The sequence below is a fragment of the Columba livia genome, chromosome 8 (genome assembly GCF_036013475.1).
Source record: "Columba livia isolate bColLiv1 breed racing homer chromosome 8, bColLiv1.pat.W.v2, whole genome shotgun sequence".
Lineage (NCBI taxonomy): Eukaryota > Metazoa > Chordata > Aves > Columbiformes > Columbidae > Columba > Columba livia.
In genome coordinates, this window is record NC_088609.1 from 12508698 (window position 1) to 12536631 (window position 27934).

A 27934-nucleotide genomic window follows, 5' to 3' on the forward strand; every position below is an offset into this window, starting at 1 on the left:
AAAGTCTTATGAGAGGAAACTACTCTTCCTGCTAACCTATACGCTGCACTGTAGAATACTGACAATTGGAAATTTCACATTTGGAAAAATACCAAACACAGCCCAGTTCCTCAGCTGATGCTGAGCTGCTAATTGATTTCAGTGGAACAGCATCAGTTTAACTAGGTTGAGAAGCTGACCTCCCTTATTCAGAAGATTCACTCAGATATGTTTTTGTGCAAAATTTCAACTACAAGTATCTGTGCCTGATGTTATAAAGAAAAATGTATTTAGGGACCATCCTGATCCATAATTTTGTCCAACTGGGTGCAGTATACTCTTCAGTGTCCTTGTGTAGCATGAGGAGTGGACGCGTCTTATACTAGTGGAATTGCCAGTTGGGAAAATAGGTATGATTTTGGGCATACTGACCCTTTGTCAGGTTTCTTCTAAACTGCTATTGTTTATGTACTGCAGCTAAGTCATGCTTTGGCTGATCCACTGAACAAAAAAGCCTCACTGCTACTTCTAGAACTGCTAATAGATTGAAATAACATGAATAAACATGAAGTTCCATCCTCATGATTAACTCTGCATTCACTGTGGGCAAGACAAGAGGCAGAGGTGTGTCATTTTTTTACTGCGTAAATAGTGCTATGTGGTTTCTTTTGTTTAACATTCCTCAATGTGAAGGAAGGAAAGTAGGACAAATATAACTGAGATGAAAGTGTGACCTTCTTGCAGGATCAGAGCTTTGCCAAATTCCCTTTTTTGTCTGTGAAATGACATGGCCTAACTTCATAGACAGCAGCTTCTACCTGCATGTCCCTACAGTCAGAAGTCAAATTAATCTTCAGTACACCTAAGTAACATAGGGAGTTAAAAAGAATGTGGAGAGAAAGCAATGCTGCCTCGTCTGGCAGTGCAGAAGGTACAAACTTTTCCACTTGAATTAAATCTGTGCACAGTGCCAAATGTCAAAGTGTAAAATGCATTGAAACAAACAAACAAACAAAATCAGGCACTGCATACCTGTATAGATGCAAAATCCCCAGAAGCACAAGCTCCCAGAATAGCAGCACCCACCAAAACAGACTCCACTTCTTTGGACAGGACAACAGGCTTGCCTATACAAGAAAAAAACATGCCTCTGTTAGGAAGACAAGAGCAGTACTGCACTGGAGGCACAACAACTAATAAATAATTAAAGAAAAAAAAAGGACTTGAAAACCATGTTCACAACTCCATTCAGAGCTCCAATCTACTGCACATTAATGCAAATCTCTCTGCTCTGTGGTTTCAGGTTCCAAGAAAAATGCTGAATTTAACTAAAACAATTTAAGCAAAACATTCATGCAGAATGTAAAGCATACAGAGAACAAACACCCAGATCTTTGACCCTGGCTATTTATCTTAAAGGGCTTGGTATAAACCTGTTACCCACACCTTCCAAACCCACGTGCCTATTAAAAGTTGACCTCAAGGGGAAAACAGGGTGGTACCCTTTTTATTCCTTTTGCAATGAACAAAAAAAGTTTGGGTTTGTTTTTAAATATATAGACAACAAAGCCAGGCTGGTTTTGCTGGAAGACATGAAAATATGAGTAGTAAACTTTCACAAGCTATGTATGAAATCATAAGACCAATCTTGTATTCCGAATTGTGCAATATAGATGAAAACACTGGAAAAACAAACTCAATATATATTATGAAGTAGAATTAAAAATTCTTATTTTTTCACCCATGGGTACTATTACGAACACACTTTTGCTCAGTTCACACGAAGTTTTCTAAGACCTGTATTATTAATGTAAAATCAGCAAGAAAAAACAGTAAACCAAATAAAAATCAGCCTGCTTTCTTAATTCTCCTTTAAAAAAATAAAAAATAGCATAAGTCTAAATACTTTCCTAGGTACACTTTAGATGTGCACCCTTACTAAGCCAAAAAATTTAATATTCCTACATTATTTGGCATGTGTCTAAATTTCCATTACTGAGCTAATTTCATTCAACGAACGATGATGCAAACACAGTGGTGGGAGGAGTAATTCATTCTGTGAGCAGCCTCAGTGATATTATGTCCCAAAAAATGCTGCTCCTGAGAGCCAGCTCTAAGATTAGAAGGAGCCGAAATTTGTAGGAAGATCTAAAGTGAGCCATCAACAACTCCCACAGAGAAAAAGGCAAATACACACTCATCAAAATGAGAAATAAAATTTTTCATATTAGAAATAATTATTGATACAAAGCAAATTCACCTTGCACCCCAGGCATTCAGTCACACTATGCTAACTTTGCACTGTTCCACCAGCTGCTTACAATCAGCTTTCAAGGACATAAAGGTGCCACAATGGTCTTTATGCCCTTTCTTCCTGAAGTTAGCGCAGGCAGTGACAGGGAAAGAAAGAGGATACAGTGAGACACTGTTGTTTAATTGCTGGAATGACTATTAACAGTAAACTAGAATAATTACAGCATCCCCATAATTTCTCTGACCCAACAAATTCATCCTAAAAACATGAGAGGAGGATCAGTCACCTGAGCATTCCTCTGGTCAGGATGGACACAGCTCAGGCCTTGGGTCAACCTGAAACAGATGCAGACCACCTACTAATAAAACTCAAGCTTGGAGCTACGTGGCTGTTTGCCAGGCATTGAAGCAGTAAGCAGTTTTCAGTGTGCCCTAAAATTTACTGCAGATTTCCCACATCATCAGAATGAATACAGAATTCTTACCAGGAAAACAACAAGATTAAGATACTTTTTAAGTGACCTGCAAAATCATCTATTGGATGTCTGCATGGCTGAGTCATGGGCATTTGCAGCTAACAATAATATATTCAGATTTTTTTCTTTACGGGAAAGAATGGGGGATTGATCCTGGAATGTTAGTTATTTTATCTGATAGGCTCTAATGAGTTCAACACAACCAAGAGCATTTCAGTTAGATGAACTCTGACATCCCTTGTCAGTCACTGATTTTGCAAATGGGGGGGAACTCCAGGCTGCAAAAAGGCCTTTTTGTACTGAATTGTACTTGGCCATTAGTTACAGTCAAAGAACTTCTGATTACATTTTAATCAGAATACCTTTTCACAGATCTTTTATTTTCCACGTCAGGAACCAGCATTCCAACTCTACACATAGCTGAAATTCACCTAAAACCTGTGAGTTATACAAGGAAAGGCACACACTGACAACATCATTCTTCACAAACAGAAAGTGTCACTTTGAATACAACAAATTCAATGAACTTTACGGTCAATAGACACAACGCTTTTTGCTTCTCCATTTCTGTTTTCATCTCAGGTAAGTACATAAAGCATATTTTCATCTTTCCTCCTCCATCAAGTTTATGAAGTGGGGTTTAATGCCAGGGCAAATCAGATCTCCAAACCAAATGCCCCTAATCTGAGCCTTACACTTTATTCACAACAGCTTGACTGGTCTTAATTTGAAATATACCCAAAACACACATCATTCAAAGTTTCTCTAAAACCCTTTATACTGAACCTTGTTATTTTTACCACATTTTTAAAAGTATATTCAACTGACTCACAGGTGTGCTAAGATGTCCAACACACACAGGCTAAAGCGAGACCAAAAACACGGTGCAAGCCTGAGGCCTCCTCTTGCAACGAACCACAAACCCAACACCTTCCACCCATGGAACATCATGCAGGAGTAAGGATCCAGAAATTATCTCCTAAACCATATTGATGATGTAGAGGTGACAGTAATTCAAACAATTATTGTTCTATATAATGGATCCAACATCCAGCATGAGCAGAAGGTGTCAGAAGTCCAACAGAATTCAAAAAGGATTAAATTAACAGCGGTTTTAGTTTTAAATCTTATTAAAACCACAAAATGTACTGGCCATTGTCTTCATCTAACTAACTTCTGCTGAATTAATGTTATAATTTCTATAGAATGTTTAGAATTATTTTTTAAAAAATCTGATAGTGAGAAACATCTCTGACATGTAATTTATACATATTGGTTTTTAAAATTCCATACAACATTTTTGTATTTATTCTATCGCACTTTCTAAAAAAGACCTGTAAGTCTAAGACCCGCAGATTAGAAACCATTCTAGACGTTTCTCCAGAAGTCTGTTTTCTAACAATATGAAGTATGGAGCTTTGTACCACATCTTTGTGTTCTTCAAATGTCTTTACATTTCAGGAAATCTAGTCTTGCAGGAAGTAACGTTTCATTACACACTTTCGGGCTAATGAGCAAAATACATTTCTCTATAAAGAAAGTATTTATTTTTCCAAAGACAAAATATTTAGCCACCTAAAATAAAGTAGTTTACACTGCTTTCCTCGCACTTCCTCCAACTTACCAGTAATGTCAGCGTGCATCTGCACAAAGAGAGGGTTCTTGCTCAGTCCACCGCACAGAAACAGCGTGTTGATGTGATGCCCCGCAGCCTGCATAGTTTCCAAAATATGTCTTGTTCCTAACTTCAAAAAGGGAAACAAACAAACAAACAAACAGATGAGCACAGGAGAGCTGCCACAGGAACAGATCTTAAAGCGCAATTTGCCAAATGAATGATACAGTAACTGTCCCTACCAGTAACCCGAGGGCTGGGAACAGCCCTGCAGGGGTATGGCTGCTGCTTCACTTCCAGCCAGTAACAGCTATTGTAATTAAGAACTAGAAAAATCAAAGTGACGGCACAAGGAATTGGGAAATCCACAGGCAAAGTATAACGCAATACACACCCCGGGGCTGGCTGAAGAAGTGAAGATGTACCGGTACACAGGAATACAGGGAAACAGGACTTACAGGGATATACCGACAAGGGCCAAGACAGGGATTAGGAGAAGACACAGAAACGGGCACCAGGAAAACTGATGGCAGTGATGAGCGGATGTTTGTGACCAAGTGCAGCACAGCATGGAAAATATTTCCAGAGCCAGAATTGAAACCTACATGGCAAAGACATCCCCAGCAAAAACTTTTATTTACTTTGTACAACAGCATCTGAAAATCACTCTCAGTATAGAGGTTTCAATTCTGAAGCCAAATAGCAAAACAGAACAAGCAAACCAAACCAACCAAACAAACAAAAAACCACCACAAAAACACAACAACAAAAAGAGCAAATAAACCCCTGAATTTTCTGTCTTTCCAGCAAAAAGGAAAACCTGAAGAATTTTTTATTGGCTTAACTATTTATCTTGGCCTTTACCCTATGCAAAATAAAATGTTCCATTTCATGCCTGGATTAATTGAAACATCTAAAACATAGGCACAGCTTTACACTTTTCAATTATAGTCTCCATTCTGAGAAACACAAATTAGAACAGCTCAGTGTTCCACTTTGCAAATGATGAAAACAAATGTTTTGCCATTAAAAAATTGTTTCCTTTGCTTGCCTCCAACTACTGACTGAAGTCAACGTTCTCCCTCTTTCCTCTTACAAGAACATTTTCCATTTCTTTGACAAACTATTTATCCAACCCTAACTCCCAGCTCTTTATAATACCTTGGAAGTTAATTTTCAAACCCGGACTTGACAAAATGCCAAATTCAAGCCAAAATTTTGCTTGAACTGACTCTTTGTAGGCAGATTCCCCAAAAACATAATCTGGTCAGAATTTTCACAAACCATCGTTTAAGTTTTCTCGATGCTATGCTGCAAGTCCATTAAGAGGTCTGCAGCCCACAGTAAACCCCTCTTCAAACAAAAGCTACTGAAAATTGAGTTTCATTGGACTGGAGATGTTTCCTGTGAATGGCACCGCTCTGGAGAGGCTGTCAAATGTATTTTGGTTTTTCAGGCAAGCGGTTATGAGCAACTTTAGCAGCCGCAACAGCAGCTGGCTAAATCCATTGCTTCCCTATTGACACAGAGGGCTCATTTCCAAATCACACAGCCACAATTTTAATTATGGAAAAATAAACTGCTCTAAAAAGATTCCGTCTCCTCAGAACGGGCTTGATGGCCACCATTATCTCTCTGATCATGTTCTCATCTGTCTAACTGTTGCATTGCATTTTGCAATGAATAAGTAAAAGGATATTCTCTTTCACTACTTCTGAAATTCAAATTTATTAACAACTTCTCTCACAACATACACACTCAAAGACCCCGAGAAAGAACATGCTGTGAAAATTATTTTGTGTTTACCTGCCTGGAAAATTGTATTCACATAGCAATTTAAATTAAAGCCAGACGTATTTCACTGTGGGTAGAGGGGATCTAATTTAATCCTGGGTTGGAGAAAATGCAAATTGAGGGGCTTGAAATGCAAATTTTATATAAAAAGAAAAAAGAGTCTCCTGCTGAAAAGAAAACTAGAGATTAACATTCTGTGGGTAGGCTTACACTTTTTACAAGATTTTTACTTAGGTTTAAAGTTTATCTTGCACCCACTGAAGACAGCTAATGGTACAGGATTGGGACTGTCATGAACCAAGTGAAGCTAAAATTGGGAGTGACGGAGTATGGGAGGAAAATTACATTTCCTAGGTATTACATTAGCAATTAGTAAATATATCAGGTCAAAACCAAGTCTACTCTGTCTACTCTTTAGTTACTGTTTCAATAGTGTTTTAGGAAAAATTAATTTCCGTTAACTTACAATGAAGAGAAAACTATGGTATGACCTTTTTATATCTCACGATCAGCACAATTATCTGTCACAAAGAAATGCAGAGGCTGAATTCAGCTTTCACCACAGTATTTGAGTTTTACAATAAAATTTGAGTTGTATCATATAAGGAGATAATAGGTGACTTTCCCAGGATTTCCAGCAGAGAACGTTTCCACTTCATTAGCACGATATAATAATGGAGCACCTGTTCAATACTGGAAAGTTTCTTTCAGGGGCAATATCAGTCGCTGGCATTGTTTAAACTCTCCTAGATATTCTTATTTAAATGGTGGGATTATACTGAAGCATCAGGTATAACCAAGCTACATTCAACTTATAAAGGATCAAAACTCACAACAATGAATTCCAGGCTGGGGTTAAGTTCTTGTTATTTGCTGAAGAGGGAGGGTTAACACATAAGATGTACAATTCACGGTAAATTTACAGCAGCCGCCCACCCTCTATATCCCAGATGGCTGACCCAGCCTAGCGAAGTTGTTGTTTAACCAGTAGAGGAGTTTGGAAGTTTTCCAACTGAACAGAGTTTTGTCAGGAAAACTCTCCAATTCATCAAACTGTTTCACAAAAACACCTCAACAATTAAAAAAAAAACAACAAACCAACCAACCGACCAACCAACAAAGATGTCAAAGGAATGACAATTTCAATCACCAGTGCCTGGGCATAGCAAGCTCCATTGAAAATAGCCTGCACCAGGGTTCCAAAACAATTTCTTTGACCTTGTTTTCACTTCAAAGTAGAACTACTCATGAAGTGGAAATCCCAGGTTCCAGACAAAATCAGGGCAGAAACAAAAGTATTCCAACAAAATTACCCAGCTCTGCATGTTAGCAAACATTGCGGACGTTTCATGAAGACAGTCTCCCTGTCTGCTTTTGCAGGAACATGTGCACCGGCTGGAGACCCGACACAGGAGGCAACTGCTTGCCTTGCAGCAAGGAAATCAAGGCAGGAACGAGCTCAGGTCCATTCTGTCTGTAGCGTTATGGACTGAATCACAGACCCACCCTGACTCGCTGTGGTACAGACTTCCAACTCATGTAACAGGCAAGCAGGGGAGAATCCACAGATTTAGGAATAGTGTGAAGCTCAAGCATTTCAGGGGAGTGCAAGTTCCTTCATACAATCACCAAAGTTTTTTTTTCTCCTCTCAGCTTCCCTCTAGACAGCCCATGTTGTTCACTCTGTCCATTACAGCATCAGCCTTTTCCCCCACGGCTGCACTAGAGGCAAAAGCTCAATTTACAGAATTGCCATAAGGAGAAAACATTTTAGGGGCACTGTCAATTATCCTACAGTAGGGAGTAGTCACCAATGAGTGTAAACAATATCTTTCTCCTTTAAGAAGTTCCTTAAGTGAATTCATCTATTATTAGAAATCTGTTTAGCAGAAGGGAATGACCAGTCTGCCACAGAACATGACACAATTCATTTATTCTTTTATGCACTTAAAATGGCTTACAGCAATGGCTTGAATCGTGGCCAAGTAGATAAGGGCAAGTTCATCCAGACCCCGAGACAGTGTTAGTCCAACAACCTGCGCAAAGATCAAAAAGAAACTGTACAAATCCAGCCAAAGTAAAACTCTCTTATTTTCTATGGTTTCTTGTTGTAACAAGTTCAAAGTGCTAATTCTAAGCCCTGCTTTTGTGAGCTGTACACACAATATTATGTTCAACATGCTATTCCCGATCTGGGAAGACCACATAAATTGTTCTTGCCTTTGCAAAGAAATAAAGAACAAACAGCATATTGTATGGGATTAGAGATAGATTAACTCTGACAGTTTTATGTTATGACTCAGATATTGCTTGTGAATGTATTTAATGTAATAATATGAAAATGCTATTACATAAAAATAACTTTCTAAAAGCATTTCTCCCCCTCCTTTCTAAGCACCCTAATACTGAAAAACAATTAATAAATGAAGACTCTATCTTAACCTCTTTTCTCTGACATAAATCAATACTGCACTGTAGTTACTCTGGATTAATATAAGCACAGGCAAGACCTGAATGCAGCCATAATAGTGGCAGAAAAAAACTGCTGTTGCTGTTACAAACATTTGTATACAGCCATCACACCAGGAAATTCTGCTTCTGCTGCAGCATATAATACTTTCATAAAATCATACAGGTAGTATTAGGACTCAAAACTATATAAACCATCTATTTTTTCTACTCTTTTCCTCATTTGTGGCTCAAAACATGTTGCAGTGTTTATGTCTACCTTTTCCTACCTCAACCTGAAAGACAGCAGGTTTTGGTGCTGGTGAGGAGCTTGAGATACTCACTTCAAGGACAATATGTCATTTTGAAGTATATTTTTGCATTATTCACCAGGTATTTTAATACCATCAGATTACAGCTTCTGTTGCGGTCCTGTGCATTGAGTAGCAGTGCAGTGTGCTGTGATCAAATGTAAAGATGGGCTGAAATTCGCCAGCACAGGTTCTCTGGTGAGCTTCCAAAAGCTGCTCTTTCTGGTTCCACATTGCAATGCTCTGAAAGTTTCTTTGCACAGAACACAGTATTTCAAGGCCTTCTGAATTCCAAAAGCAGCATTTTTAAAACCACAAGCCAGAATCAGATCAGGTTTACCTTTGAACAGATGTATGAAGCACTGCGGTTGCATATTTCCAATCACGAGAGCACCTATGCCCATTTTTAACAGAGGCATTTCTCAGTTTCTGTTGAAATACACTACCCCGCAACTCTAACAGAGCACATTTACTAAACATTTATCTGCTTAAATCAAGCAATTTCTCCTTGGAATGTTTAATTCCTTTCCCAGGTAAGCATACCCAAATTTGTGTTGAAATTCATTGCAACAGATATGCAAAATATGGTAGACAAGTGAGTAACAACAGCAAGCACTGATAGTCATGAAATGTGATTCTTCGGAAAGATACTGGGAGACACACAACACTCCACATATTTCCAGAAAATAAATGTGGCTGTAGTGATATCTGAACTACAATGATCTCTGGTTTTCTACTGAAACATTAGCACACTTCGAAATGCTGCAAGAAATCCAAATCCTATGGGATAGTTTAAATAGCTAAGGAGGAGTACGCTCAAAATTGGAAAAAAGCCCCTTCCAAGTTGTATTTTTTTTTTTTTACCCTATATTGACCTTTTTGCAAAGACAGGCTGTTTCTTACCATGCCCTTTAGTGTCAGATCTGTTAAGGGAGATCTGTTACCGTGGAAATCTGGCCAAACATGGAGATCAACAGTGAGGAAACCCACAGGCAAAGATTTCTTAATTACATCCAGGTGACTGTTCAAGTATGTATATATACTGTGAGCACTAGGAAAAAACAAGTTGGAAAAAGAGTGGAGGAGGTTATTCATCAAACATAAAACATTTGTACTATCATCAAATGCAGAAAACCCATCAAAGATGCCAAATCCCAAATTTTCCCAAATTCCTCAGTTTGTGATCTTGAATTTGTACATTGCCTCATCCCGGTCACTAATGAGCCAGAGCTGTTTGATATTTTGGGGGCTAATGATGCTTGTCACTAACAGAAAGGTGCTGACACTGTGAAAGAAGAGCCTAGAGAAAAAGCTGAGAGGCAGAAAACTCAATTGCTCTACAAACGTTTAAAATTTTCCCTGATTTATCAATAGCATTAGACTTACAGCTTTCCTTTTTTAAACCATAATTATTTCATTATGTGTTATGATTAAAATGCAGCACTAAGGGTGGAGGAGAGAAAGCAAGAGGCTGCTGTTTTAGGGAGGAGCCGAACACAGACCTAAATTTGTATGCAAGTTCATATACTACACCCAAATCTACAACATCCAACAGACTTTTTTTCCTGGATCAACAGTCATTTTAGGACTAACAGTAAACTCTTCAGTGCTTTGGCTTGCAATGACATTCCATTTAAAAAATGTTGCAATTATGCTCAGAATATTTTTTTCAAACACTCATCCTATCATAAAGATTCATATATATACTTTTCAACCCCTCAGAAACCTCCAAGCGGGGCATTTAATTCTAGACATGTGGGTCAATAATAGCATCTAACCCTAATTACAATTGATTAGTCATTGTCTCATCCACTGTAGACCCAAACAGTGATATTCATTTAGCCTCTACATGTATATTCAATCATGCACTAATGAGATCCCTAAGGGAATTTGGCATATGCTTTACTAGTTTGACTTCTGACCTGCTAGCAGCTGTATATTTATACTTTGCAATCAACCATTCAGCTGCATGTTTTTTCAATTATACCTTACCATGTGTATGCTATCAGAGGATATCATTCAAAATGAAGTACACTTGGAAGACATTAAAATAACTAATTCACATCATTATTCACCTACTTTAAAATGTACTTTATGTGTCTTCCTGGACCTGAATTATGATAATTTTGAGGTCACAATCATTTTTCCCCCCTTGTTGTAAAAGTGGCCCTATTTTCTACATCCTTAAAGACTGCACTATAAGCAGTACATGCTAAGGACAAAGTCATTTTATTTCCAGTCTAAGCCACGGCTTGACTGTTGGGAAGGAAAAGAAAGGAAAGCTTCACTCAACCACAGACCTACCAGACATCCCACCTGGTATCTGATCTCCTTCCTGCTTGATTACTCTCGCAAGGATTAGTCATTTGTGCAGCTCTGACAGAACACAAGGGCTGTACAAAAAGGCTGAAGTCAGCCCAATATACTTAAGACCCACATAACCTTGGAATTACACTTTCCCCCCCCCCCTCACCTTTTACTTTTTTTTTTTTTTTTCCTACAAATATATATGGGTTCAAGGCACTACATTTGGACTCAGTGACTGACAAATTCCTTCAAGCACTTGCCAGTTCTAGTTTCTACCCTGTTTGTGTTATACAGAGTATTACGCCATCAGCTCTCTGGAGCTTTTTCTATTCAATTCTATTAGAGGGTACCAGCAGCAGCTGGATCTGACTTGCAGAGTTGAGCACAAGTTATTGCTATTAAAAAGGAGCTATGTTGAAACTAGAGAATAAGAAACCAATGCAAGTTTTACCAGGGTTATGTTCATATTAAGGACATAACTTCAAAAAGCAACAAGAGGTTGGCATTTAACCTGTTCAGGAAGCGTGGAAGATGCCAGCAGGTATCTTTCAGGAAAAAATATCTAAAAATTTAGATTTCTAAAACTAAAAGAAAAAAGGGCTCTGAAACATCTAGAGGTACTGCCAAAAATGATTAATATGTTCTGCTTGGAAGATCCCAAAATTGCTGATAGATAGTGTGTGTATCACTTCACTGCTTTTTTTCAGGAGCCATTTCTTTGCATGAGGAAATGGCATTGAGAAGTGAAGGAAAGGAAATCCTGTCCCAAAACATAGTGTTTCACAAAGCACCAAAGGACATATAATCTTTGCTGTCAGTTAAGACACTTTTTCCCTCCAGATTAGAAACTGTGATTCTGTGAAACAGAAGTATTTAAACTTTAAAGCATAAATGATTATATTATTTCATTTTTTTCCCTACTGTAGCCTACCTCTACAGGATTTAATGTAGCAGTGATGGCCAGATGTCAGACCTACACAATACACAGATTGAAGAATTAAAGCAGTATATACACAGCAGCTTCTGCAATTCACTGAACTACATTAGAACACTTGAGGTTTGTTGCTCACAGACCATGTCAATTAGTTAGATCGAATGCTAAATTTACAGCTGTCCAGAAAACCCTCATGTAATTCAACCCTCTCCATTTCCAGTAAAAGAAGGGAAAAGAGAACATGGGAATAGTACTGGGAGAGTTGCACAAGACTGGTCTTCAGCACCAGTGCTCAGCAGGAGCTGCTTTCTTACAAGATCATTCAAGCCACTTGCGCCCTCCCGAGTTACCACAAATTACTGAAACAGCAGTAAATGCAGCTTGCGCACTCTTGCTCCTGGTAGAAGCAAAGGACCAGAAGTCTGCAGGATAAAACTCCTGCAACGAGCTGCTCGGTTCCCACTGCCAAACCTGCTTCTTAGCAGCGCTGGCAGCCTGGCACAGAGGCAAGAGGCACAGATTTGTGGCCTCAGATGTTGTTTTTCTAATGATCCAGATATGTTTGTGCGTTTTGTCACTACAAAACCAGCCTAACTCTTCAAAGTGTTGCACTAGCACTGTTGCACTAGCACTGCACTAGCACAGGAAGTAAATGTAATATGCAATTGCACACCTAAGTATGGAATTCTTGTTTTATTTTCTTTCAATGACTATTTGCAATGGCTGAACACACCCCTACAGAAAATATACTGAATATAATAAACTAGATTCTCTGAAATATTCTGCTGAGATCTCCAGGCACATAATCTATCAATCATCAACAACAGTCCCTCCAAAACAAGACACTATGTTTTTATTAAGTATACAACTTAATGTAAGTTAACACATAATCGAAAGTTTAGGCCAACACTGTTGACTAAAACTGTGCCTTGCACTTGTTTAGCTACTGCTCCGAGTCTCTGTGATAGGGCTGAAGCTTGTGCTCTATGTGTAGAAAGAAATTAAGAACTAATAAGAAAAATTCAGTTCAAATTGTAAAGTCCCTCATGTTTGGTTTGTTCAAATTCTTTAACGAATATTTGAGAAGGAAAAGAAGAAAGGGGATAGGGAGAATTAATAAGAGTCTTGTTTACTAAATTTATAGCTTTCCAAACATTTCATTAGGAGAGTAATATCTGGAAAGTGTTATAAAAATACCACTGAGCATCATCCTTCTTATAAAATAACTCTTTTTATCAATGTTATCCTCCACAGCTTTACTAACTGCAGGAGACTCCAATAAAAAGTTATGACACCATACACTCACGTATCATGTAGTCCTATTCCCGATATTCTGCATTTAATGTCCTGTTCACAATCCAAGTTTTTTGCACTACAAAATCAGTTGTGGTCAGTCAGTTCAGCGTCAGACCCAGTATACACAAGCAGAGCACAGTATGCTAATTTATCCAGCACACACACACACACAAAAGGTTTATCCTGCTATTACAGACTAAACTGCTTGTCTTAATGTTTGTGCTTCATATGGGGGCACCGGAAAAATGGCTGGGTAGCCAAAATTTTTGAAAAAAACCCAGATCAATCCTTATCCCAAACATACACAGATGCATTTATTTCCTGATTTCCTTTTTGAAATAACAACAAAGAGAACCCTAGGAAGCACGAATCTATTTCATATTGAATAAGTCAAATACATTTCTGGGAATCCTGGCCAGGCTGTTAACAAACAAATAAGACACTGGGCACTACAAAGCGTGGAAGTGTCATTTAGAGAAACCAGGTAGCTTTATCCCTCCAGGGAGGACTGAAAATAACTGCACAACTGCATGCACTTAATACATCTGTCAGGACTGAATGACGCCGTTTAGGCCAGAGTGATAAAATGAAGACAGAATGCCAAGTTTGCCATTTTTTTCTTTAATACAAGGAGGAAAAAGAAATTAAAAGATAACCAAATTTTCATCCAATGTGCCTAACTGTTGAGCTATGATCTCTCTGGGAGTGACATGAACCATCCTAAAAGGAATCCAAGCCAAAATAGTCTGAGAAAGTCCAGATCTGACAGAAGTGTCTGGACTGTCTTCATCCACTTGTGAAGCAGACCAAACTAAAATTCCACATTGCACGCAGCCTCCTGCTCAAGGAATCCTGGAGTTACCTCCAATTCACTCTTATATCTTAAGTTTCGTCTGAAAACTCATCCTGGGTTTCTCTGTTCTATTTGTGCTGCCATGCAGGGCTTTTTCATACAATGGCTCTACCTTGTTTTAGATGACTGTTCCAAAAATATTGAATAATATCTTCCTAAGTAAGCTATATCTCATTCTTGGAGCTTAATACTGCCATTTACAAATTAAGACACAACATTAGCCCAAGGAATAAAGGTCTGCTGAACAGGGCTGATACTACAGTATCAAGAAATACCCCGTCCTAGATAGAAAGGAAGTTGAAAAGCAGGAAATTAATATCACAACTTAGGTACATTGAAGGTATCTGAGGGGAATTTAAAGCTTTCATCTTTGAGCAATCACCTGGCAAGCCTTTGTCAATACTTCCAACCCAATATCAGACTGTTAATTTCTCTGTTTCAGAGTAAGGACACAGCAGCACAATCATCAATTTGTAAGGCAGATATGTGATAGAGGAATAAGAAGACTGACCTGGCTGCAGCTTTTGACTGTAATTCTGGAAAGGCGACATGGCCTCGGACAACATGATCTATCTGAAAAGGAGGAAAGCAACATTTTTGGTGATTACATCCAAAAAATTTGGTTCTGGAAAAGGGCAATGCAATATCATAACTTTAGAAAGACAAGAATTTCTAAATTACTAATGAGGTGTAACGTTCTAGCCCTAGCGAAGCCAATGGCAAAACTCCCACTGACATTACTGGATTCAGGATTTAGCTTAAAAACTGAAAGAAAAAACAACCAAAGCTGAACCAAAAGCAGGCAAAATGCTAAGCATGCAGCTCCTCAGACAGAAGAGCAAGCTGGAAGGATGACTTTGTACCTCTCCAAAACTACCTGACAGCACATCCTGCAGTGTCTCCCATTCTCTTGCATACATATCCCCAGTGGAATTCTACCAGGAGCATATTCTTGGCCCAAATCCCTGCAGCTTTCTATATCACACTGTTATAATAAAATACAAGGTGTGTTGTCATCCTGAGAGATGCTCCATATGTTCATTGCAGGAAACTAAATGTATAGCCTGACAAGCAATTATTGCTATAAAAAAAGATCAATATAGGCTCTGTCTATACTAAACTTATAAATCACCTGGTCCTTTCACTTCCCAGCGGCTACCATTATTCACAAAATAAAGTATCAGGTAGAATAACATGGGCTTTTAAGACAATAATTCAGCAGGTTTTGTGGCCTGTTGATAATATCCCATCAGAGGTGACAGTAAAAGCTAAGGAGGCAAAACTAGAGCTACTCAAGAGCACTGAGTATATTTGGCAATGCCTATTGGCAGCAATTCATATTAGGTTTTTAATTTTTAACAGCATCAGTCTAGTCCTTAACCAGTGTAACAAAACATAATGAAGCATGTACATTTGAACACAGCAATAAAAATAACACATGCCTGTTCTTTCTGAGATTTGCATCAAAGACAAAACTCAAACGTGCAAGCATTAGAAACAAAGTCTGGCCTGAATTTTGCAATTTTGCATAATCTCAAAAGAACACAGGAGCAGCTCATAAATTCAGAAATAAATATCAAATTTACTTGTGTGCTATGAAAACACTACACAAAAATGTTACAGAAGTTACGATGTTAGATATTTAAATGTTCTTAATTCATGACATGGCCACAGGAGGGTTGCATCTAGACACCATTTTCTGCTGTTCTTTATTTCACAGTTTGTAATGATGTCATGCCATCCTTTGTCTCTTTTTTGCAAGATCTTTCTTCCTATAAACTTTGAAAATCCAGTGCAAAAGCCCATCTAATAGACAAAAAGGCATTTTCAAAACAAGATGAGTTCTTAATTCTTCCTGTGGACTCTATTTGAACCAGTTTTCAAAATCCAACGGACTTTTTCACAGCTGTATCAATAAAAACAATCAATTAGAAATTTAAGGGACGTATATCAGTTTTGCTTGTAACAAATTCAACAGACTGTTCAAATTTCGTGAAAACAATTCACCTTTGGGCACAGACCAAGCAATGAAAAGAATCCCCAAACACATCCTTTGTTTGTTTGTTTTCAAAAAGCTTTAAGTATGAGCAAGCAGGACCTTAACCAGACTAGATCTTTGAAATTACAAAGATAATAAATGCAAACTACCCTCCACACAATGCACATCCACCGTCTCCTCCTATGGCTCCCTATGTGTTTTCTGTACATAAAACCTCAAGAAAACCACATGAGATATTCTAAGAATGTTTTAATAAGACAGCTTCCCTAATATACCTGACAGAGTTGACTTTTGCTATGGGTCCTAACAAGACTATAATTTTTTTCCAGCAATTTCTTTAATGACATAAGAACATCTCGTTCTCTGGTACTAGAACAGAAAGGATTTCTGACATGCCCTAACCCTCATGGTACATTTTAAGTGTGGACCCACCTTGAACCAGCCAACAGAAAACACTGAACTGCTGTATCCTCTCTAGTGCTTGATTAAGTTTCCTCACTCGCTCTGGATTAAGTGCAAAGAGATTTCTCCTCTCAAAAGTGTTCTTACAAAGAAATACACAAGGTTTGCTATTTTCCTTTTAAAGTGATCTTGTCACGAGCAAAAATTAAATTTTACTTCCAGTTGTGGCAGTTACATATAAAATGAGACACTTTGGTTCTAGCCCCATCTTGACCTGAAGAATTTAAAGCATGCACATCCCACCTGCTACCACAGAGCTTTGGGCTGGAGATGGGGTGAGAGGTGGAGGCTGCAGTAGAGGAAGAGGAATGACTCTCCCGCTGAAGCTGTGACACCACAGAGAGGAATGCCAGACTCACGTGGCCGAGGAGAGGGCACAGGAGGGAACACCAATTCACAGCTCAGGGTGTGTCTGGGCTTCTTGATGCAGGATTATTTCTGTTTCTCATTCCATGACTCTTTCATATGGAATGCAGAAATGCAGTGATGCCCTAATCCACTACTTCCTGGACATGTGCTCTGATCACTGCGCTTTGAAGAAGGTGGGTGGTGCTAGGTCTGAGTAAGACAGCAATTACACCTGCAATTTGTGAACGGCCAAACCCACCTGCTTGTTTGCTGAGCTTCCAGAGGATTCCCACAGGAATGGGCCTGTCTCCTGTAGTTTCTCAAGAGGACGTTAGTCTCTCAGCTCTAAGGGCAGCCACTATTTCCACAGACTGAGCAGGGAGACACACAGGGAGCTTTAGAAGGATCTAAGTTTAAGCAGCCACTGAGGTTTCACTGATACTTTTGAACTTAAGCAGCTAAAGTCTGCCTAAATACCCTTTTATACATCTAGGCTTTCTTTAAATTTGCCTTCAATGTTTTAGTTCTGACTGCCTCTCTGCAAGTAAGAAAATTCCTTTTTAGAATATCAAGTCTGGTTTTATTTTTTATTCATAAATTAAAATAACCAAATACAGTCAGAGTCTCCGCACTCACAGAAATAACTGAGGTGACAATATATGTAGTATCTATCTAGACAGGGTAATATTACTATTCTGTCCACAGAACACATCTTTAATTTAAGCCCACCAATGAGCACAATGGTTCTATATAACACAATAAATATAATTTTCTCTACCTCAAAGTCTATCTTAGCCTCTTGCTAAAGAATAGATGCCAATTTGCCTGTAAAATAATAACAATAATCATCATCATAGAAGGAAGACATGCCCTTAGTGTTCTGCCCCATATATAATCCCCAATCAGTATGCAAATGAATGCTTTGTAAGAGACGTAACAATCAACTAATTGTTCATTGCTTTCAGCAACATGGCTTCTCCTGTGACCTTACAGAGGTGTTTCAGGGGGAGCTCTGGCTGAATTAAAAGTGGAGCTCTCCCGAATGACAGCAGTTCTGGCAGAGCTCCTCTATTGGAATCTGGTTGTGTCTCCAAACTCTTACCAATTTTCCTGTAGCGCTTTGACCTCCTTCATTCAGCCACAATCCAGGTACCATTGCAGAGAAATAAGGTCCCCAAACACCAGGCACAAAAATGGGAGTTTCACTGACCTGTCAATGCAAGAGAAAGCTCTAGTGAATCAGACTACCTGTCGAAGTAGGTACTTTGCAACTCCTGTTTGGCAGCTATCAGAGGTCAATTCTGAAATGATTCCTGCACCTCTACTGGAGTTACCAATGTGAGTGGAGATGTATGGGCAGAGATTTACTCTAAGGAGAATATGGAAAAATATGTCCCCACATTATTAGATGAGATGACACAGCTGCAGCTCCTGGTTGCACAACTGCCCCCCCACACTCCCATTTGTAGAACAGCTGGGTCTGGCCATGCAGAAAGTAAGAAATTTCAGCAACAAGAGCAGTATTTCACAGAGAGAGAGAGAGAGTAAGTGTCCTGTTTCTCCAGAAAAACACCTTACTTAGAATGAACAGGAGAGTTAGGTGCCTTGGGTAGAAGCTACAAACCTGGCCTATTAGCCAGCAGGAAACATGTGCTTGGGTAAACATTAGATTCTGCCCCTTACTTAGGCTTAGCTTTACACAAACTACTCCTTCCTTCACACCTGTGAACCCTTTCATCAAGGCAAATATCTAAGCGCTACCATCCAAATCCTGAACAGGGATGTATTCCACCACTTGCATACAACTATAACACTCACATATACAGTGATATCCTGCTCCAATGCAATATTTTAGTGGTAAGACCACTCAGGATGTAGGGGACACTGGTTCATTTCCTTTCTCTGCTTCAGAAGATGCGAATTACCAGTTTTTAAGGGTGGAGGGCATTTTCTTCCTCTTCTAAAGCTGTTCCACTTTCAATAGACTAGACAGACTTGCTAGATTTCCTTTCTGGTCCAGAAAGCAAGCCTAAGGAGGTATGCTATCGAGTCTAGCAAGTAAGGCCCAGCATGTGATGGGGAATTGGGCAGTGGAACCTGAGTCCTGGCACTTGCTACGAAGACCAGTTACGTATTCTGCACTGGTTGAACACAATAATTCTTGCAGCGCAGGCTGGAGAAGACACCTCATCCACTTCCCTGGCAGGCTACTCGTCTTCTCTCTGAAGCATGATTCATGTTTTTGCTTCCAGGACCAACAGAGGTATATAGATTCAGGGTATACATGGCCAGGATTTTGCTGGGAAAACAGGCCGGCAGCACAGTCCTACACCATTGCATGAGTCCACTTCCCACTAGTCCATGTTAATGGAAGGGCTAAATCTGCAAGTGTTTTTCTCTAGAAGGCGGAAAGTGCTCCAACAGGAGGAAACAACAGAATTCCCTCACAAATAAGTCTGTGTGTTTGCAATGCTGGAACAGCAAAAAAAGAAAGTATGGAACAACGTTTTTTTTGTATTTAGACCTTGCTCTTCATCAGTAAAATTCCAGACCCATTAAAGGATGCTTGAGGTTTCCTATTGATTTCAATAAGGCCCAGTTTTCACGTCAAAATAGTTTCGAGAAGGAGTAAAAAATTCCAGGCTGTTCCTGTTAAACTTGATGCACATTCTCTCTATATTTAAACAAGCCAAACTTTCAAGACAGCTTTTGCGAGCAATAAGGGAATATGCTCCAAGATGCAGTTTACTGGCATTTGTGCATCACACATGTTTAGTAAATACACCAGCAGGGAGGTTTCTGCACAAACAATAGTCTGCTCAAGCCATAAACTTACATTACAGCTGATTCTTGTCATGAATTTAAGTAGGAAAACAAAACAACAAAAACTGTTTTCTCAAAATTCACCACCACAGTTTCAAGCAATCCTGATTTCTCTTAGGAATGTACACAACAAATACAAGAATCTTGTTCAGTTCTCCACTATCAGCTCTAACATGCCGACTTCACTTTCGCTAAAGATGTATGTGTGCACATGTGTCTGTATATCTGCGTAAGACTTTGGCTAGCTAAACCCATTAAAGAGCAAGAATAGCTGCACTGAATTTAAAAAGGCATTTATGACTCCAAGTGGACGAAGCTACGTCAAAAACATTGCAAAGACATTTGGTTTTGTTTTGTTTTCTCTTAAAACTACAAATTAATACAGCTTTGAGTTTTCAACACCTCCATGGGGCAAGCCTTCCTTTTATGATTTCAATAACAAAATGAAGTGCAACAGAAGGCAAATCCTAATATAACCTGATTTTTAGACCAATTCCACACCACTGACCTGACTGAGAACACAGCATAAGGTCAAAATTCTCAGTTGGCATCTGCTCCGAACTAGTGACGGAAGCATGCCAAGAACACAAGCGTCCCGTCTCACTCCCGTCTTATAGCTGTGGGTACAACACGTGTCTCTACAGGTGGGAAGGAACATTTGGGGCAGAAGAGGCCTGGGCTGGTAAAGGTTCATCTCAAAATATTTTTGATGCAGCAAACTTACAGTATTTTGTACTCCACTGTGATTTCTGAAGGAAGAATCTAGCTACACTAGATACATCAAACTTAAAATCCAGCTGCTGTGTCATCTGAAGAAACCAATTAGTCTGAGGATACTAAAGGCATGGAGATGGTTTGTGAACACACAGGAAGTTCTAAACATCAAGAAGGACAAAGTTAAAAAACAACAACAACAGCACAAAAACCAACAACAACAGCACAAAAACCAACAACAACAGCACAAAAACCACCACCCCACGAACTTTCTTCTGTCATTAGTCCACAATTTACCAAACTGTCCTATGTGTCTGATAACACTAAAAGGTTTAAATTGACTAAAAACCAAAACTCTCCCTAGAGACAGTACTTCTGGCCTAGTATTTCGGACACCCACAGATATTTGACAGGACGGGGTATTTCCATGCTGGTTCTTCTCAGATTACACCAAGACTTTCTTATCATCTTACTACCAAAGTACCGTTTGTAGGCATTCCAGTAAACTTTCAACACATAAACAGAGCAAATGAGGGAGCTGTGTATTGCCACACTGATGAATATAACCTGGGGGGTACTAGGTTACCAATTTTTTCTGCTGTGGGAACTTTTAACTGGAATAAAGGATGCTGGTGGTCATGCTGGGCTTTTTTGGTACCATGTATGGCATCATCAGATTTCCTATTTCCTCCTTCCACTTCAGAAGTTTAATTCACATGTTGCAGACTCTGGGTTTTGATGCACATGGAAAGTGAGAAAATTGGGAAATAATGTCCTTCCCAAACAGATTCACAATGTTTGAGAATCAACAGGGTGAACATTCTTCCATAGATGTATGCCTAAGAAAGAGCAAATGGTTTCCATTTCCCCTTCTTGAAATAATTTGGACGAAGCTTAAGTTCTTCAAGCCATGCAGCAGCTGGCATTTGTATTTTCATAATAAAAAGTCCAAACTCTGGTTGAGTATACATACCACCCAATCCCACTAAAACACATGACTAGACATAAGCGTAAGGTTGGAGAAACAGTACAAAGTTTGTCGCAGAACCCAGAAGGATAAGCACCATTTGCCAGACTCAGAGCTATTTTTGTTAGACTAATACCATGTCCTTTTCATAGCTTTCTATTGCCTTCAGACATCTTTGTGATGATATAGGAGGATCAATGTGGTGTCACTATTTTTTTTTCCTTTAATGAGCTTAAGAAAATCCTTAATCTTTTTAGTAGAAAAACAACATCTGTTTTAGATTTATGGGCAATTGATTTTTATTTTTAAAGCAAATAAGAGATGTCATCCTTCTTTTAAAGTTAAAATACGTATTCAAAAGGAGCCTCAGATTTTCTGCCATCTATTTAACTTAAATTCATCCTGTGACACACTCCTATTGTTATTTTCTATATACAGTGAAACTGAAACATAAAGAGGATATCCTTTACTAGGCATTAGAATGATTTCTGCACAATTACTGCTGCAGGAATTTGGAGATGGGAGATGAGAAGAATCTGAACCTATTCACACTTTGAGTCATAAGCAGCATCTATAAATACTTCAGTTGAACATGTTGCCCTCATCCATGGGGACGCTTACAGAAGTGTTATACTCAGACATGAAATTCCACCTCACTGTTATTCTATCTGCGGATGGGGAAGAATTATTTTGTGTAGGAAAATGCCACCTTTCTGTGTCTTCCCAACACACACGTTCCTACTTGCTCAGCCCATCCTTTCAGATGAGATTAGCATTAAGCAGTTCCAAGATTCCAAGTTCCGAGACTGAAGAGAAAAAGAGTTCAACACCTTCTGAAAGGGAGAAAAAGGAGAAAAAACTTCTATCTGGGAGGATTTAACCTCAGGACGTGCTTAATAAAAGATCATACTAATATGTAAGATATGTAAACATTATAGAGCAATCAGAAACAAATGAAATGATGAATTCAGTTTAACAATATTCAGCTGTGGTGCAACTGCCAGAAGGCACTTTTTGTTATGAATAGATCATTTGGATGAGTTACAGACCAGATTTCAACCCTGGCGTGTGCTAGGAAAATCAATGTCAAACTCTTTAAGATCAGAAGGTATCAGCAGCACATCTGGCAGCCCACAGAAATGAAAAATGTCTTTAAAACATATAATGCTATATAGAACTAAGCTAAGGTATGACAGGACCTTCCTAAATGGCACTAATATGAGCTCTGTAGCACATTTAATTTAGTTTAGCCCTTGCCACTTGCCTCTCCCTCTAAAACAAAAACAGGTAGAAAAACCCCCAAAATCCACCTCTCTGGTAGAAGTCTCTGTGGAAAAAAGCACTGCTTACCACTTGTAGGCTAACTTACAGCTCATATAAGTGAATCAAAGGAGTCAGTTCAGCTTTCAATACTCTCATTTGGTACAAGTGGAACAGAACACAGAGGAGAATCACCTAGGCATACAGCCATCCCATAAAATGAGCAAGTCTCAGTGTGAGATTTATTTCCTTAGCTTTGTTCTGCTACACTAGCCATAATGATCAGCCACATGCTTGTTTCTTCCGCAGTGTTATGTAAATGGTACGGTAATCAGAGACAAGATAAAACAGGCCACACTGGTGAGAGCAGGAGTTTCAGCAGAATTTTCTTCCTTAGCTGACACCATCTGTTGCTGGTGGAGGCTTACACAAATTCCTTACAATAACGCTATTGGAGAATTTGGCTATTACCAGAAAACTAAATCTTTATATTAACAGGGTATACTGATATATATCCATCTTCTTCCATTTTCAGTTCTGCTTCTAATATTGGGCCTCTGATATCTGGCAGCATTCTAGTATCACTATTAGATTTTCTATTGATTTGCAGTATGCAATAAGAAAGAAAAATCAAATTTCAGTGGAACTATTCTTGACTTACAGTCACCTACATGAAAGCAAAAAAAAGCTTTGCTTCATTCTATTGTCACAACGTTTTTAGAGTAAATATTTGCTAATGAAAAACTAGGTCAGAAAAATTGTTTAAAAATCACCTCACTTATCAGTTTCTATAGCCAGAGATTCAGAATAACAGCTGCTTTTGTTAGGCTAAGGCAGGTATGAAGAAAGATCTAAGATACTAATGGAAAGCAGGGAAAGAAACAAGGAAAAGCTCTGTATCAGTCACCAACTAATAAATGCTCTTTACAGTTCTGGACTTTGATCATTGACAAGTCAAATACTTTCATTAACTTCTCTGCTGACTTTTAACTTTCAAACTTTCTGACTGACTGTAGATTGAGAATACCGACATTCATTCAACTCCGGGGGTTTACATTGATGCATAAAATCCTGTATTAAGAAAACTGTATCATTTTGCTTCTGCTGACAGATGAGTCTTACAAACCAATTCGACCACAATTCTCTGACAAAGAATGAAAGAGATTCATTTAAAAAAAAAAAAAAAAAAAAAAAAAAGAGAGAAATCAAAGGGAAACTCAAGAATGTTTCATTTCTAGGTTTCTGGTTCAAACTTGGGTCATGGTAACAGCTACTGAATGTGTGATTTAATAAAAGCACTTTCTGGTGGCATATATATTAACTGGGTGGAGTCGCGGCATGCAATTGTATTTTCAGTAAACTGATGCCTACTCTAAAATCGCCATCCTGGCATTATTTCTCAAGCACTCAATGAGTTTAAAACTAAGTTTCCCCATAACTGTGGAGGCAAATCCCTAGGTTAAGCCTATGGTAAGTACAGTCAATATATATTTATTATTAGCAGTAATTACATGTTAAACACATAACAGCATTCAAACTTTAGCCTGATGTAAAACATATTTAAGAACATAAGGTCTTGGAACACAAGAAATGTTCCACAGAACACAAAGAAAATTAAAATGTATTAATATTCCAGTTCCTATATGTCATACACCACCAGTAATTTGTTTGATTATATTTTAAGCTTATGTCCCCTGGCCATCATGGGTTTGCTATGTAGCTGCATAGTTTGTGGTGGCAAGTCACAGAGCTCCCTTCCATGTGACAGGTTGGCATCCCGGGGGCCACCCACAGTGACAGGGTTGCTCTGCAATGATATATCCAGACTAGGCCACAAAAATGTTTGCACAGAGCTAACTTTATCCCACTGGAAGCAGGGAAGTTACTTAAGTGGCAAAAACATAGAGAATGTCGACTTTGGGATTCTGCCTCAACACATCTGTCCACAGATGATTTTGGTAATCTGTTTACATGCAGTTGAAGAATTCTAGCTTATGGGATGAAATCACTTTAATTGATACCTTGCTGAACGTGGACTCCACGGTTTGTTGCCAAGCTATGTCACAGGTTTACCGAACGCAGAGAGCTGGAAAGTTCACAAACCTTAAATCCATTTAGTTAGGAGAATGGTAAGAACAGATAGAAGCGAAACAAAATTGCCCAACAATATCTATTGAGGTTGCACAACAACAAAAAATATTCAAAGACATCATTCAATATTTTTGCAGTATAAGATACTGCAAGATAAGATTTCTGTGGAATCAAGCATGGTTAAGGACAGACAGGAAGGCAGATATCCAAAGTGATAAAACCACCCAACAGAATCAAAGGGTTCTGGGCACTGCCCAGAGCGTAAACTTATGGCCAGAGAGTGGCCTGTGGGGGAAAGTTGAAGCATTGACATGTATTCAGTACGTCTGTTTTGCCCAAGTTGGTTTCTTTTGTGTTGGCTGTAGGAAAGCCACGTATTTAAGTCAGCCGGGTCTACTCAGTGCCTTCAGTCTCTTGGGAGGTGAGAGGGGCGACTGCTCAGGGGGCTGCGGCTCTGGCAGAGCCCAATGTGCCTGTTCAGCTGTAGGGCCTGAGGGGCCTCAGAAGAGAGTTTATTCCTAGAAAATGTAATTGAGAGGCTGAGAGAGAAGACAATAATATTGCTTATTTATACATCATGGTAACATTAAGAACACAAGTCCAGCACATTTCAGTCCAGCAGCTCAGCAAGGTTCCAAGTGCAGTAGAGCCACAAAAGACACGTATAACAATATTAAAACAAATATATTTTTTTATTTTGCTGCTTATTCTGCACTTGGTAATATCACAAACTTGTATGACAAAAATCAAACTGATCACAACCACCATAACATCCTTAAGTAAAAATTACCAAAATTAGAAACATACAGAGAGTATGCATTAAAATGCAGACTGAGATCTAAAATTTCTCACGAAGTTTTGAAGCTAGAATTCCAGTTCAATCCCTTTTTTAGTTATTTTCCAGACGAAACTTTCAGTACAACATGAAAGTAGGAGACACAGATTAATTCTGAGCGACTACTGTTAGCTGTTATTCCAAATAGTAACCCTTATGAGAAGGGCAGCAAAATGTGAACATGCATGCAGAACTATTTCTAAATTTCTACATTTTCCATAAAAAATTAACTGGTCTACAAACTACAGACCAAACAAGGTATGTGATTAATGCCCAGTAAAGAAACCACACTCCCAGGGTAACCTGATTGCCTCATCTCCGAAAATATTTCAGGTGAGTTATGCGATGGGACTATATACTACACAAACTAGCTCTATATCTAGCAAGAGCTAATTAGAGGAAAACTGGACTAAGATTATTAACCATTTCCACTGTGAGATTTTTTATGCAAGGTTAAATAAGGAAAGGTATTTTAAAATTATTTAAATCTTATGTTTTTTAGTAAAAGAATATGATGAATCACAATAATTTTAGTTATTTAACTTGTACTTAATTTATATTTAAGTGTACAAAGAGAAATTCACCTGGACCAGTGCTTCCATCCCTGGGAACCAAAGCCTCAACTCAACCTTAACCACCACCTTCCACAAAGGTATGTTGATTTACACTGTGTGAGGATTTGGACTAATAGTTGTATTTAGACACTTAAATAAGTAGTCTGATTTTTAAAAAAGACCCTCATTTCACATTGATTTCTGGCTCATGACCTTAGAACATGAAGCCAGCTATTTAGGTATTGAAATGCGGACTTGAGCACCCACTCCTAGGAAGTATGTTGGCTTTAGTTTTCGTGTGTCTATAATTAAGAATGCTAGCAAATGTCCATACATGTGCCAGACATCTCTTCAAAGACAGAACATTATATATTCAGATGCAGAAGAGAATGTTCCTGCATGTTTACGTTTTTCATTTCCTAGGGAAGATGACAATTTTTGAAGACAGCCCCTGCAGTCAGCGCTTTGTGTCTAAGAACAACACACCAGCTCCTCAGGTGCACTTCAAAAACTGAGAACTGGACATGACCTTACTAGACATGCTCCTCACTCAAGGGGGACAACCACATACTCAAACCTTTACTGCTTTAAAACTAATCTACCAGCAGAAACTATGAGGCAGTGTTTAGGAGTTTCTCCCCTCATCCAGAGGATCCTGGTTCTTAAAAGAGTTAAACATAGCAATTAAAATGTTGCTTAAAACCAACAACAAAAACCAAATTTACTAAAAAACCCCAGCCTGTTTTACGCAGCTGTATTTTATTTTACCTTTTAAAATGCAACAGATCAGGCCCCTGCCAAGAGCAGGGAATGCAAGAGGTCACAGGCTGCACTTGTAAAAGCAGCTTTTCTGGAGGTCTGCCACCAGAAGCCAGTTTGAAATTGCATTTCTGAGGAAACCTCTGAGAATGGATGCTATGGGGCTCAACTAACTCCCTGTAGCCCCTAACAGAGCAACAGACCTCTGTATATGGCCCATTTTCAGACAGCAGCCAGGTCCAGCCTCTTCATCTGAGCTGGCTGGGGGTGCTTTACACTTTATTTTCAATACACTGCATCAGTTTTCAGCCAATGGTATGTATGGTATTAGTATGTCATAGGGTACAGCCGCACAAATAAATTATTATGGGCAAAACTAGGAGGTCAGTTGCCCAGCAAAACCACCTCTGCTCATCAACCTTCTGTGGTGCACCGTGTGACAGATCCCAGGAACCTCACACATTCCACGGGAACCCAGGGCCAGGACTGCGACTGCAGAGTTGCTCACAGGGTGCAAATACACATTACAGATTACTCAGGTAATTTCTTCCTCTACCTGTACTCTCATTACTTGATCACAGAAAAGGATTTATATATATTCTTTTAATACTAATCTTGCGAATGAAGCTTGCAGTGAGATCAGTCTTCAAATATTAACCAGCAAAGCCAGATAACTGAGATTTGTCTTAAACAGAATAATATTTTTCACATTATAAAATCCCACCATTTTCCTGAGGGGAGAACACAGTGCAAAACTGGTACCTACCTCTCCTACTGTACACTTTTGAATTCCTCTCTTTGCACTCAAAATTCCAAATTCAAAAGCAGAATACAAAAACAGGAAAAAATTAAAATT

The 27934-nt window shown here is 38.8% G+C and overlaps 1 protein-coding gene across 42 annotated transcripts in view; it reads right to left on the reverse strand.

The window, feature by feature from the left end:
- Positions 1-27934, reverse strand: part of FGGY (FGGY carbohydrate kinase domain containing) — a 309627-nt gene that overhangs the window by 25373 nt on the left and 256320 nt on the right. For 33 of the 42 annotated variants that reach the window (XM_065072026.1, XM_065072063.1, XM_065072030.1 and 30 more), the window contains 6 exons: positions 18178-18285; positions 14778-14839; positions 9780-9927; positions 8079-8153; positions 4333-4453; positions 1012-1106 (listed from right to left, as the gene is read on the reverse strand). In XM_065072026.1, coding sequence (XP_064928098.1) covers positions 1012-1106; positions 4333-4453; positions 8079-8153; positions 9780-9927; positions 14778-14839; positions 18178-18285 — 609 coding nt within the window. The remainder of the gene's footprint in view (positions 1-1011; positions 1107-4332; positions 4454-8078; positions 8154-9779; positions 9928-14777; positions 14840-18177; positions 18286-27934) is intronic. The other 9 variants (XM_065072054.1, XM_065072058.1, XM_065072055.1 and 6 more) reach the window with 4 other exon arrangements.